Genomic DNA, 12,199 nt, shown 5'->3' with positions numbered 1-12,199 from the left:
CTTCAGAGGAGTCCGTAAGCTGAAACACTCTTGTCACGCCCAAGAATTTTTATTGCCTTGGAGCTGCACGTCTACTCCTTCTCCGAGAGAAACGGTTATGGGGGAGAGCCCCCCGTAAAGTCAGAGGTGTAGGTGAGAGCATAAAACAGACTCTGGCTTTGGGGTTAGATGATCGGGAACAGGGGGTTTCCTGAGGCTTGATCACGCCTTTGCGTATGCCAAGCCTCCTTCCTCATGACCTTTGCCATGGGCGGAATTCCTCATGCTGGCCCCCCGGCAACTTGTTTTCTTTTCCACCTGTCTGTATCAGATTTTGTTATTAGTTGTGTTGGTTTTGTAAGACACTACTCTGTATTTTTTCTGCTTAGAGATAGCTTGAATAACATTATAATTATTTGTGCCTTGAGATTTAGGAGGAATAAACCATTAGAAAAAACCATATGGCTCCTAAACATATGGGCCTGCTGTCCTTTTCTTAATATCAAACATTGAAAAACTTTTTATTTTAATGACAGGTCTTTAACAACATTTAAGTGTGTTCTTTCCTCATTGATCCAGTCAAGAATTTTTCTTCTGTAATCAGTTTTGGAAATATGTCTTTTGTTGTAAGAGTCATTCATGTTTTCTGAATTATCAAGTATATTATGAAGTTAAATCCGACTAGGGTTTATTTCTCCTTGGCAGCTATATTTGGGCATCTTTTTTCCTGAGCTCCATAGTTTTTAAAACCAAGCCCAAGAATCTGATCAGAACAGAATGTTAAATGTTAGATGGTGGGAGATGGAGAATGTAAAAATGGCCTTAAACCTCTGGGGAAGTGGCTTTGTGCTGCCATAACGCTGCTTGACAAATTCTTGCTCAGGCTCCTCACCCAGAATGGCCCAGATGAACTTGGTGTTTTTATATGTCACTTTCTCTTTGTGTTCCTTTAGATGCCTCGTTATCATCCTGTTAACTAGGATGACCCTCAAAAAGGCTTCCCAGGTAGCGCTAGTAGTGAAGAGCCTGCCTGCCAATGCAGTGTATCCCTGGGCTGGGAAGATCCCCTGGAGACGGATCCAGTCTTCTTGCCTGGAGAATCCCATGGATGAGAGGAGCATCGCGGGCTGCAGTCCATAGAGTCGCAAAGAGTTGGATATGACTGAAGTGACTTAGCGCACAGACATTCTAAAAGGGGGGAAAAGCCATCCGGTGCATGAAACAGAAGTAGGAAATCAGGAGTCATCTGAAGCATGATCATACGTTAAGATGGCCCGAGGGTTCTGGATTCTCTCGGAGTCTTTTTTGTTGTTGTTTCTGACCACGCTGCGTGGCTTTCAGGATGTCAGTTCCAGGACCAGGGGAGGGACCTATGCCCCCTGCAGTGGAAGCGCTGAGTCAGCATCACGGGACCCCAAGGGAAGTCCTTTCAGAATCTTGAATATGGCTTTCCTTTCTCTGAACACAGCCAGTTATGCTCTGCTCCTTCCTGAGGGCTTCATATTTGAAGATTGTGGTTTTCTGTGTTATTTTTAATTTTTAAATGACTATTCCTTTTTTCTCTTAATCATGTAAATATAGATCTCTATTATTGCTTTGGAAAGATACATAGGATATTTTGTTCATCGGTTCAGTTCAGTCGCTCAGTCTTGTTGGATTCTTTGCAACTCCATGAGCTGCAGCACGCCAGGCCTCCCTGTCCATCACCAACTCCTAGAGCTTGTTCAGACTCATTTCCATCAAGTCAGTTTTGCCATCCAACCATCTTATCTTCTGTCATCCCCTTCTCCTCCTGCCTTCAATCTTTCTAAGCATCAGGGTCTTTTCCAGTGAGTCAACTCTTCGCGTGAGGTGGGCAAAGTATTGGAGTTTCAGCTTCAACATTAGACCTTCCAATGGACACCCAGGACTGATTACCTTTAGGATGATCTGGTTGGATCTCCTTACAGTCCAAGGGACTCTCAAGAGTCCTGTCCAACACCACAGTTCAAAAGCATCAATTCTTCGGCGCTCAGCTTTCTTCACAGTCCAACTCTCACATCCACACATGACCACTGGAAAACCATAGCCTTGACTAGATGGACCTTTGTTGGCAAAGTAAGGTCTCTGCTTTTCAATATGCTATCTAGGTTGGTCATAACTTTTCTTCCAAGGAGTCAGGTTCTTTTAATTTCATGGCTGCAATCACCATCTGCAGTGATTTTGGAGCCCCCCAAAATAAAGTCTGACACTGTTCCCACTGTTTCCCCATCTATTTCCCATGAAGTGATGGGACTGGATGCCATGATCTTCATTTTCTGAATGTTGAGCTTTAAGCCCACTTTTTCACTCTCTGTTTCGCTTTCATCAAGAGGATTTTGAGTTCCTCTTCACTTTCTGCCATAAGGGTGGTGTCATCTGCATATCTGAGGTTATTGATATTTCTCCCGGCAGTCTTGATTCCAGCTTGTGCTTCTTCCAGCCCAGCGTTTCTCATGATGTACCCTGCATGTAAGTTTAATAAGCAGGGTGACAATATACAGCCTTGACGGACTCCTTTTCCTATTTGGAACCAGTCTATTGTTCCGTGTCCAGTTCTAACTGTTGCTACCTGACCTGCATACAGGTTTTTCAGGAGGCAGGTCAGGTGGTCTGATATTCCCATCTCTTTCAGAATTTTCCAGTTTATTGTGATCCACACAGTCAAAGGCTTTGGCATAGTCAATAAAGCAGAAATAGATGTTTTTCTGGAACTCTCTTGCTTTTTCCATGATCCAGCAGATGTTGGCAATTTGATCTCTGGTTCGTCTGCCTTTTCTAAAACCAGCTTGAACATCTGGAAGTTCATAGTTCACGTATTGCTGAAGCCTGGCTTGGAGAATTTTGAGCATTACTTTACTAGCATGTGAGATGAGTGCAATTGTGTGGTAGTTTGAGCATTCTTTGGCATTGCCTTTCTTTGGGATTGGAATGAAACCTGACCTTTTCCAGTCCTGTGGCCACTGCTGAGTTTTCCAAATTTGCTGGCCTATTGAGTGCAGCACTTTCACAGCATCATCTTCCAGGATTTGAAATAGCTCCACTGGAATTCCATCACCTCCACTAGCTTTGTTCGCAGTGATGCTTTCTAAGGCCCACTTGACTTCACATTCCAGGATGTCTGGCTCTAGGTAGTGATGACACTATCGTGATTATCTGAGTCGTGAAGATCTTTTTTGTACAGTTCTTCTGTGTATTCTTGCTACCTCTTCTTAATATCTTCTGCTTCTGTTAGGTCCAGACCATTTCTGTCCTTTATTGAGCCCATCTGTGCATGAAATGTTCCCTTGGTAGCTCTGATTTTCTTGAAGAGATCTCTAGTCTTTCCCATTCTACTGTTTTCCTCTATTTCTTCGCATTGATCGCTGAGGAAGGCTTTCTTATCTCTCCTTGCTATTCTTTGGAACTGTGCATTCAAAGTGGTATATGTTTCCTTTTCTCCTTTGTTTTTTTGCTTCTCTTCTTTTCACAGCTATTTGTAAGCCCTCCTCAGACAGCCATTTTGCTTTTTTGCATTTCTTTTCCATGGGGAAGGTCTTGATCCCTGTCTCCTGTACAATGTCACGAACCTCTGTCCATAGTTCATCAGGCACTCTATCAGATCTAGTCCCTTAAATCTATTTCTCACTTCCATTGTATAATCATAAGGGATTTGATTTAGGTCAAACCTGAATGGTGTAGTGGTTTTCCCCACTTTATCCAGTTTAAGCCTGAATTTGGCAATAAGGAGTTCATGATCTGAGACACAGTTAGTTCCTGGTCTTGTTTTTACTGAATGTATAGAGCTTCTCCATCTTTGGCTGCAAAGAATATAATTAATCTGATTTCGGTGTTGGCCATCTGGTGATGTCCATGTATAAAGTCTTCTCTTGTTCATAATGCATATTAATATAATACATATATTATGTGTATTAGGTTGGTACAAATGTAATTGCGATTTCAGACCGTGAAGTTTAAATCATTATAACTAGGCTCAAATACATCTTTATTAATCAAAATAGGAACCATTACAATCACAGTTTTGCCAATGAGAAATAAGATTGTTTATTCCTGTGGCGTAAAAATCCATGCTTTGGTATTTGATGGACTCTTGGAAAGCTTTTTCTGCCTCCTGCTGGTTGTGGAAGTGTTTTCCCTGCAAAAAGTTGTTCAGATACTTGCAGAAGTGGTAGTGGGTTGGTGGGAAGTTGGTGAATATGACTGATGAGGCAAAGCTTTGTAGCCCAATTCATTCAGCTTTTGAAGCGTTGGTTGTGTGATGTGCGATCAAGCCTTGTCATGGAGAAGAATTGGGTCCTTTCTGTTGACCAGTGCCAGCTTCCAGCTTGGAGTGTCTGGTGCGTCTCGTGGATTTGCTGAGCACACTTCTCAGATGTGATGGCTTCCCCAGGATTCAGAAAGCTGCAGTGGATCAGAGGGGCAGGAGACAACCAGACAGCGGCCATGACCTCTTTGGGTGCAGGTTGGCCTTGGGAAGTGCTTTGGAGCTGCTTCTCAGTCCAGCCTGACCGTTGCCCGTCGTCCTGTGAAATCCACTTTTTATTGCACATCACAGTTCGAGAAATGGTTTGTTGTGTAGAGTAAGAGAAGACAGCAAAGTGATTGTATTTTATTTGCAGTCCTCTTATGAGGCTGCAAGAATCTTGTCAAGCCGTTTTATCTTTCCTGTTCACTTCAAATGCTGGACGACTCATTGTCAAGCTCTTTGGCAACTTCAGCTTCGATGATCCTCTGAATCGGTGCTTGTCAGCTTCCAGTGGCCCGCCACTGTGCTCCTCATCTTCAAGGCTCTCATCTTCCTTTGCAAAACTTCTTAAAGCACCGCTGGCATTGTATGTCCGCCAGTAGTTCCTGGGCCAAATGGACTGTTGATGTTGTGAGTTGTCTTTGCTGCTTTATGAACTTGAATGAGAAAATTGCTAGAATTTACTTTTTGTCTAGCATCATTTCCCAAGTTTAAAATAAATATAAAATAGCAAGTGATAAGTCATTAGCAACAAACAAAACAAGAAGTGTGCATTAAAATGATGTATACCATAACCATATTTAAGAATGTATTCCAGTACCAAATGCAAGGTTCAGCAATTCTAAACTGCAGTTACTTTTGCACCAACCTAATAGTATTTTATTTAGGAAACCTTAAATATGTTAATATTTCTATAAGCATACAGAAATATATGGAAGCTTTTACCTTGGTGAGTGGGAGTGAAAGTCGCTCAGTCGTGTCCGACTCTTTGTGACTCCATGGAATTCTCCAGGCCAGAATACTGGAGTGGTACCCATTCCCTTCTCCCGGGGATCTTCCCAACCCAGAGATCAAACCCATGTCTCCCGCATTGCAGGTGGATTCTTTGCCAGCTGAGCCACAAGGGAAGCCCAGGAATACTGGAGTGGGTAGCCTATCCCTTCTCCAGCAGATCTCCCTGACCCAGGAATTGAATTGGGGGGTTGCAAGGAGGAAACCATCATTTTTTAATTACACATATTTGTATTACTTACATGTATTACTTCAGTAATTTTAAAAAGATTTTTTCAAAAAAAGCCTATCTTGATCTGGTTTCAGCTTTTCATTTCATTGTTGTCTTTAATATTTGAATGCAATCACACTAAAGTATTAGATAAATCAAAATGATCGCCTTTCTTGGCGGGGGGCAGTTGTTCAGCTTCATACTTGTCTTTTAGTTTTCTTAATTTTAAGGCCTGATTTCTTTTGACTAGTTTTAATGTTTTCATTGTTTGGATTTCTATTAATTTTTATAAAGGATAAAATGTAGTAAAATTTATTTTCAGATGTTTAAAAATCAGACGTCTTTTTTAAAAAATTGAAGTACAGTTGATTTAAAACATGAGTTAGTTTCAGGTATACGACATAGTGATTCAATGTTTTTATAGATTATACTCCATTTAAAGTTATTATAAAGTGTTGGTTATATTCCCCATGCTGTACAATATATCTTTAGAGTTTGTTTATTTTATGCATAATAGTCTGTACCTCTCTCCCTGTCCTCTGTCCCTCTCTCTCTCCACTGGTAACAAATGGCAGCATCTCATTCTTTTTTATGCCTGAGAAGTATATTATCAGTTATGTAAATATATATGTATATACATACACACACATCCATATATATGCACACTTGCCGTAGCTGCTTTACACGTTCATCTGTTGATGGGCAGATAGGTTGCTTCTGTTATCTTGACTATTATAAATAATGCTGCTATGAACATTAGGTTGCATGAATCTTTTTGAGTTAGTGTTTTCATTTTCTTCAAATATATACTCAGGAGTGAAATTGCTGGATCATATGGTCAAAAACTAAAAATAGTAGTCTTTTTTTTTTTTTTAATGGAATCTTACTTGGATATCCTAAATGTAAACTGCTTTCTTGGAGCTATAGTTCTAAGAGTATAGTTTAAATATCACTGTAATAAAATATTTAGGTAATAACATAAGTAAATATTGATAAAGATGTTGCTGCATTAAACTTCTGACAAGCAGTATCATCGTACTGTAGCTCAAAATGTTATTCAGTTGAGTTTATTCAGTTCAGTTCAGTCGCTCAGTTGCGTCCCGCTCTTTGCGACCCCATGGACTGCAGCACGTCAAGCCTCCCTGTCCATCACCAACTCCCAGAGTTTACTCAGACTTATGTCCATTGAGTCTGTGATGCCATCCAACCATCCTCTGTCGTCCCCTTCTCCTCCCACCTTCAATCTTTCCCAGCATCAGGGTCTTTTCAGATGAGTCAGCTCTTCGCATCAGGTGTCCAAAGTATTGGAGTTTCAGCTTCAGCATCAGTCCTTCCAGTGAATATTCAGGGTTGATTTCCTTTAGGACTGACTAGTTAGATCTCGTTTCAGTCCAGGGGACTCTCAAGGGTCTTCTCCAGCACCACAGTTCAAAAGCATCAGTTCTTGGACACTCACCTCTCTTTTTAATGCAACTCTCACATCCATTCATGACTACTGGAAAAACCACAGCAAATGTAATTTTGCCATTTACACATGAGTAATAAACAGTTTTTAGAAAAAATACACTAATGTGTAAATGCCAAATTTAATATAGGAAAGACATTCAGAGATGTGTGTATCAAAATGTTATTTGCTGAAGAAATCAATATAGAGAATTTTGTGTTTAACCAACTACCAAATTATGTTATAGCCTAAGTGCTATTGTTTGGACTGGAGATGAATCCTGTTGGTTGACTGCTGTTAGTGAAGGGTTTAAGAGAGTAGTTGAGATTTAAGATAACTTGACTGATTTGAGCTTTTAAAGTTTGTTATATAAAAGTAACTGTAAAACACACCATTAAATGTTTACATTAAAAACATTTTAATGAAAAATAACTATTTTCAAACAAAATATTCAGTGAGAAGAGAGGTATTGTTTTGCATTCTTACAATCCTGTTTAATGTTTGCCTGGATAGAAGTTGTCTGGATTCTGTATTCACAGTGTTTCACAGCTTGAATAGCATCAGTAGAACTTATCTGTAAACTTATGAGATAATGAGAGTAAAAAGGCAAGTGCCATGCTGGTATGATAATGAAAATCAGTGTGACCTCAGGGAGCCCCTGCACAAGCCCCAGGTCCCCACCCGCACTCTGCAGGCCGCTCTGTACACGGGGAGCTGTAGGGTTCCTGGACGTTGCACATGTTCCATCAGCTCTTTCTTTCTTTTGTTGCAGAGTCCTTTGGGCAGAATTATCCAGAGGTAAGAGCATAATATTGTGATTTTAGAAACATGGTAACTTGCTAGCTTTTATGTTTAAGTAGAGTGAAGACTACATTTTCATCTTCTTTTTCTTTGATAATAGAAGCATTAAGTGTGATGATCTTTTGCTGAAAAAATAACTAAAGTTTAATTTTGAACAGGGTGGAAAGTGGACAGTCCATATTGGTTGGAAATCTCAATGTTGTAAATCTTATAGTTCATTTCCCTTTAAATTTAAAAAAGACTTTGATTAAAGCATTTTTCACAAACCTGTCACCTGTATGAAAATGTGTTTTTTGTGTGTTTTTATAGTTTTGATCAGTGTTTTTACATATTAATATGTATACTGTAAGTGTGCTTTACTTTTTAAAATGTAAAAATATTTTGTAATACTTGGATTTTTTAAATGGCTTGATATTATAAATTTATTTGATTTTCCTAGGGGTTTTGTTTTATTAATAGATTGTCTTTCTTGGAATAAATTTCAAGAACTCTGATTGCTTGATCAGTAAGATGACTCTTAGTGAATCCTGGTTTATTTTGCCTAATTGCCTCCTGGAGAATTTGTATAAAGTCATAGTAGTAATATAAAGGATTGGTCACATCTGTTTCTAACAATTCTCTTTTAGTTTTTATAAGTATTTCTCCATTTTGGTTAATTTAATAAATAAAAGAACACACATAGATTATTTTGGTATATATCATAGTTTAAATTCAAAAGAAGTATTATAGATGTTGGAGAAGCTTTTAAGAAATGGTTTGGATATCTGGGAATCACTGTCTGTTTCTTGCCTTCGCTTTAATTTTTAGGAGGCTGATGGGACTTTGGATTGTATCAGCATGGCCCTGACTTGCACCTTTAACAGGTGGGGCACCCTGCTCGCAGTTGGCTGTAATGACGGTCGAATCGTCATCTGGGATTTCCTGACGAGAGGCATTGCTAAGATAATCAGCGCACACATTCACCCAGTCTGCTCTTTATGGTAAGGAGTTTAAAGTTTGAGTATTAAATATGGATTGAATTGGGGTGAATTGTAACTGTGTAATTGCCAGTCTCATTAGATGAATTTTAATATTTAAAGTTCCGAGTATTTGGCCATTAGTAGCATAATTTCTCATAGCTTGTAGAAAGGTTGAACTCATGCTGATGTTGAACACTTCTGTGGGGAGAAATCCATTGCACTGTGGATCAGCGCCAGGCTCTGTCTGAGAATACTGCAGCACTGAAGTGAGACATTTGCAGATTGCAGCTGTGGTCTTATTTGTGATACGGACCTTTTCATTTAGAATAGGAAAATCTTGGTTAGGAGGGAAGCTTGAAAGTTCAGGTGTCCAGCTTGTCCTGTCCTTGAATTACAGCAGTTGTAGTGGTCACAAACATGCCTGTTCCTTCATTGAATTGTAGTTATTAAGGCTTTCTATCAAAAATATTGAGCTGAAATCTGGTATTAAATAAATTCCCTTTGATTTTATTCTTATTCTCAGGGACTATTTCTTTCCGAAAATTTTATTTTGGGGCAACACTTCTTTTAAATGAGCTTGGGATCAAAAACACCCTATCTGGTCTAGAGTTATTAAGCTAACATACTTCCTTTGGCCTAAATATAAGTGGCAGTGGTATTGTAAAGCGCTGGTTTGGGAGGAGGCATGAATCCCAGTCTAGGATTGGCCACTAATGAACTAGCAGCTTTGGCCAGAACTTTCTCTAAAATGTAAAATGAAAAAAAAAAAAAAATGTAAAATGAGAGAACTGGCCTGTATAATTTCTTAAGCCCTTTCTAGTTCTTTTGCATTTTATTTCTTTTTTATTATTGTGCTTTTGCAATAAAGATTTAAGTAGATACGTATATTTTTATCAGCTTTATTAAGATATGTATAATTCACATGCTGTAACATCCATCCAACTAAAATGTACATTTCATTTTTTTATATTTTCAGAGTTGTGCAGCTATCATCACAATCTAATTTTAAAAGTGCTGCCACTTAAATTATTCATATTTTTATTATAAAATAATAATTAGAAAATTAAAGAAAATACAAATGCAGTACAAAGGAGAAAGACTTATCTTCCATAGTCTTACCACCCAGATATAACTACTATAAATATTTTGATTTGTTACTATATATTTTTTAAAAGCAAAGTTTGTGTGCCATGTTTTACATTTTGCTTTTTTCCTTGTTAACACCAGACGTTTTCCTGCTTGTGTAGCCTTTAAAAACTTTTTTTAATGGCTATGTATCTTCTGGTAGATCAACCATGATTTGCTTAACCATTTTTTGTTTCTCTGCTATGTAGTATTTAGTCAGTGTCTTTGCACATAGAAGTCTTTCTCTCATACAATCATTTCTTCCGCAAACATTGAACGTGAATTATGTGCCAGATATTGTTTTAAGCATTTAGGGTAAAAGTTAGGGTTTGGGGGAGACAAAAACAAGTACTAAAGGTTTGTAGGTCCTACATAAGAACTACGTTTGAAATTTAGTGGAGGCAAAAGTGCAAAGGAGGAAATAATCAGTTGTATTGGGGAAGAATAGTGGTCAGAAAAGGCTTCAAAGATAAGGTGATGTCCAACCTCAGACTTGTCAGATGAGTGGGTGTTTCCCAGTTGTATTCCAGGCAGACAGCTCTGCACAGACAAAAGCACGTCACTCGGTACGAGCATGGTAACAGGAGGAACCGCAGTGGCTCAGATCGCTGGATTGTGCTGCGGACGATGTGGTAGGGCAGCTGCCAAGGTGAGCTGCGCTCCGAGGAGCACGTAGGTCTTATCCTGGTGGTACTGTGCAGCCATTAAAGCTCTGTAGGAGGAAAGGTGACACGAAGAGCTTTTCATTTTAGAAGGATCTCTAGAGCAGCATGTGGCAAAGAGGATGGCAAACGAAAAGAGGAGTGCCGTGGTCTGGGTTAGAGAGGACGAGGATGGATGCACCAGGAATACAGCTGAACGGCACAGATGTGAGAGATGGTAGAAATTAGAGGGCATAGGCGTTGATGAGAGGAGGGGTGTGAGTGAAGGAGAGAAGGTAAGCTGATGACCCTTAGGTTTGCTGCTGGGATGGAGGCGTTAGTGTAGGATTTGAGGCAGACGCAGTGAGCCAGAGTTCTGTGTCTCCTGTTGCACTGTACTGCACATGGTTATTTCATGAGTGTCTGCCCTGGAATGTGGTAAGGGGTGTGGATACGTGCTCCTTGTCTGCCATGTCCCAGCTTCTAGCTTTATGCCTGGCATACAGTAGACGCATGGGTACTTGTTTGGTGAGTGGGATATCTTAGTGAAGATTCTTTGTCACAAAACTTGATTATTAAGAACTTTAAACCATTCAAACAATATATGAGTATATAGAGTAAAAAATGAAAGCCCCTTGTCTACTCCTTGAGGTTTCCACAGGCAAGAATACTGGAGTGGGTTGCCACACTGTCCTCCAGGGCGTTGTCCCAGCCCAGGAATCGAACCCAGGTGTCCCGCACTGCAGGCAGATTCTTTACCATCTGAGCCCCCAGGGAAGCCCAAATTAGAGAAAGAAATGTATCTTTTAGCTGTAAGATCTGTCTGTATCTCTCACATGTATAAAAATATACACACACAAGTAAATGTGTATTTTTTAATGGAAACATTGTTTTATAGCTTCCTCTTCCGCTTACTGTATGGTAGATGATTTTCTGTGCTGATATATATGTGTGCGTGTGTACATATGTATAGTGTTACTTGGTATGTGTGCATCGTAACTGTTCCCTGGTTTTTGTTAAATATATTGATAGATGAGAGTTAAGGTCAGTAATTGTACACATTTTGCATTTTTCTTTGATCCAGTCTCATTTAGAATATGCTTTATGTATTAATTGTTGTATAATATTTGAACATATTAAGGACTAAGGAAATTTCACCAAGAGGAGTTTTGGATAGGTATAATAGCTGTCTTCAACTATTAAAGAACTGACGTATGCAACACAGAAAAATTGACCTAAGAGCAAGCAGCAGGACTTGTAGATAGCGAATGGAATTTATGGGGAAACAAATGTTAGCTTAGAATAGAGAAGAGCTCCAAAGCAGAGTGCCTGTGGATGGGGTGGGCTGCCCAGGGAAGAACTTACCAGTGGGACTGGCCCTTCTTGGGCTTGCTGTCTCTTCGTACAGTCGCTGCAGAAGACTTTCAAGCACTGGATAGGTAGAAAAAATGATATTTAAGAGTCTAAGACCTATCTGTCTTTTGGAAAGAAACAGTATTGTCAGATGTGAGCATGTATGAGAATCCCTCGTTCTTGAACTTACGGAATTTGGAACTGAAGAATGTATTGTTAATTCCCTCTATTATAACAGAAATACAAGCCTGCTGTAAAACAGAAAGTTACTAAACTGCGGAGGGTCTAAAGGAAAAGTGGAGTCATCCTAGCATTCTGTTGTGTGGTGAGATTGTCTGTTGTGTGGTGAGGTGCTGGAAGCGCTGCAGAGGCGGGTCCTTGTTTCTTCCCTTTCCCAGTTTTCCAGCTTTC

The 12,199-nt window shown here is 39.6% G+C and overlaps 1 protein-coding gene across 6 annotated transcripts in view; it reads left to right on the top strand.

The window, feature by feature from the left end:
* RBBP5 (RB binding protein 5, histone lysine methyltransferase complex subunit) overlaps positions 1-12,199 on the top strand; it is a 42,110-nt gene that overhangs the window by 10,020 nt on the left and 19,891 nt on the right. For all 6 annotated transcript variants that reach the window (XM_069544501.1, XM_069544504.1, XM_069544500.1 and 3 more), the window contains exons 2-3: positions 7,682-7,707; positions 8,518-8,690. In XM_069544501.1, coding sequence (XP_069400602.1) covers positions 8,548-8,690 — 143 coding nt within the window. In that variant the 5' untranslated portion in view covers positions 7,682-7,707; positions 8,518-8,547. The remainder of the gene's footprint in view (positions 1-7,681; positions 7,708-8,517; positions 8,691-12,199) is intronic.

This window comes from Ovis canadensis, chromosome 12 (assembly GCF_042477335.2).
Source record: "Ovis canadensis isolate MfBH-ARS-UI-01 breed Bighorn chromosome 12, ARS-UI_OviCan_v2, whole genome shotgun sequence".
Taxonomy (NCBI): Eukaryota; Metazoa; Chordata; class Mammalia; order Artiodactyla; family Bovidae; genus Ovis; species Ovis canadensis.
Note: the sequence above shows the minus strand (reverse complement) of the source record. Positions and strands in the feature narration are given on the sequence as shown.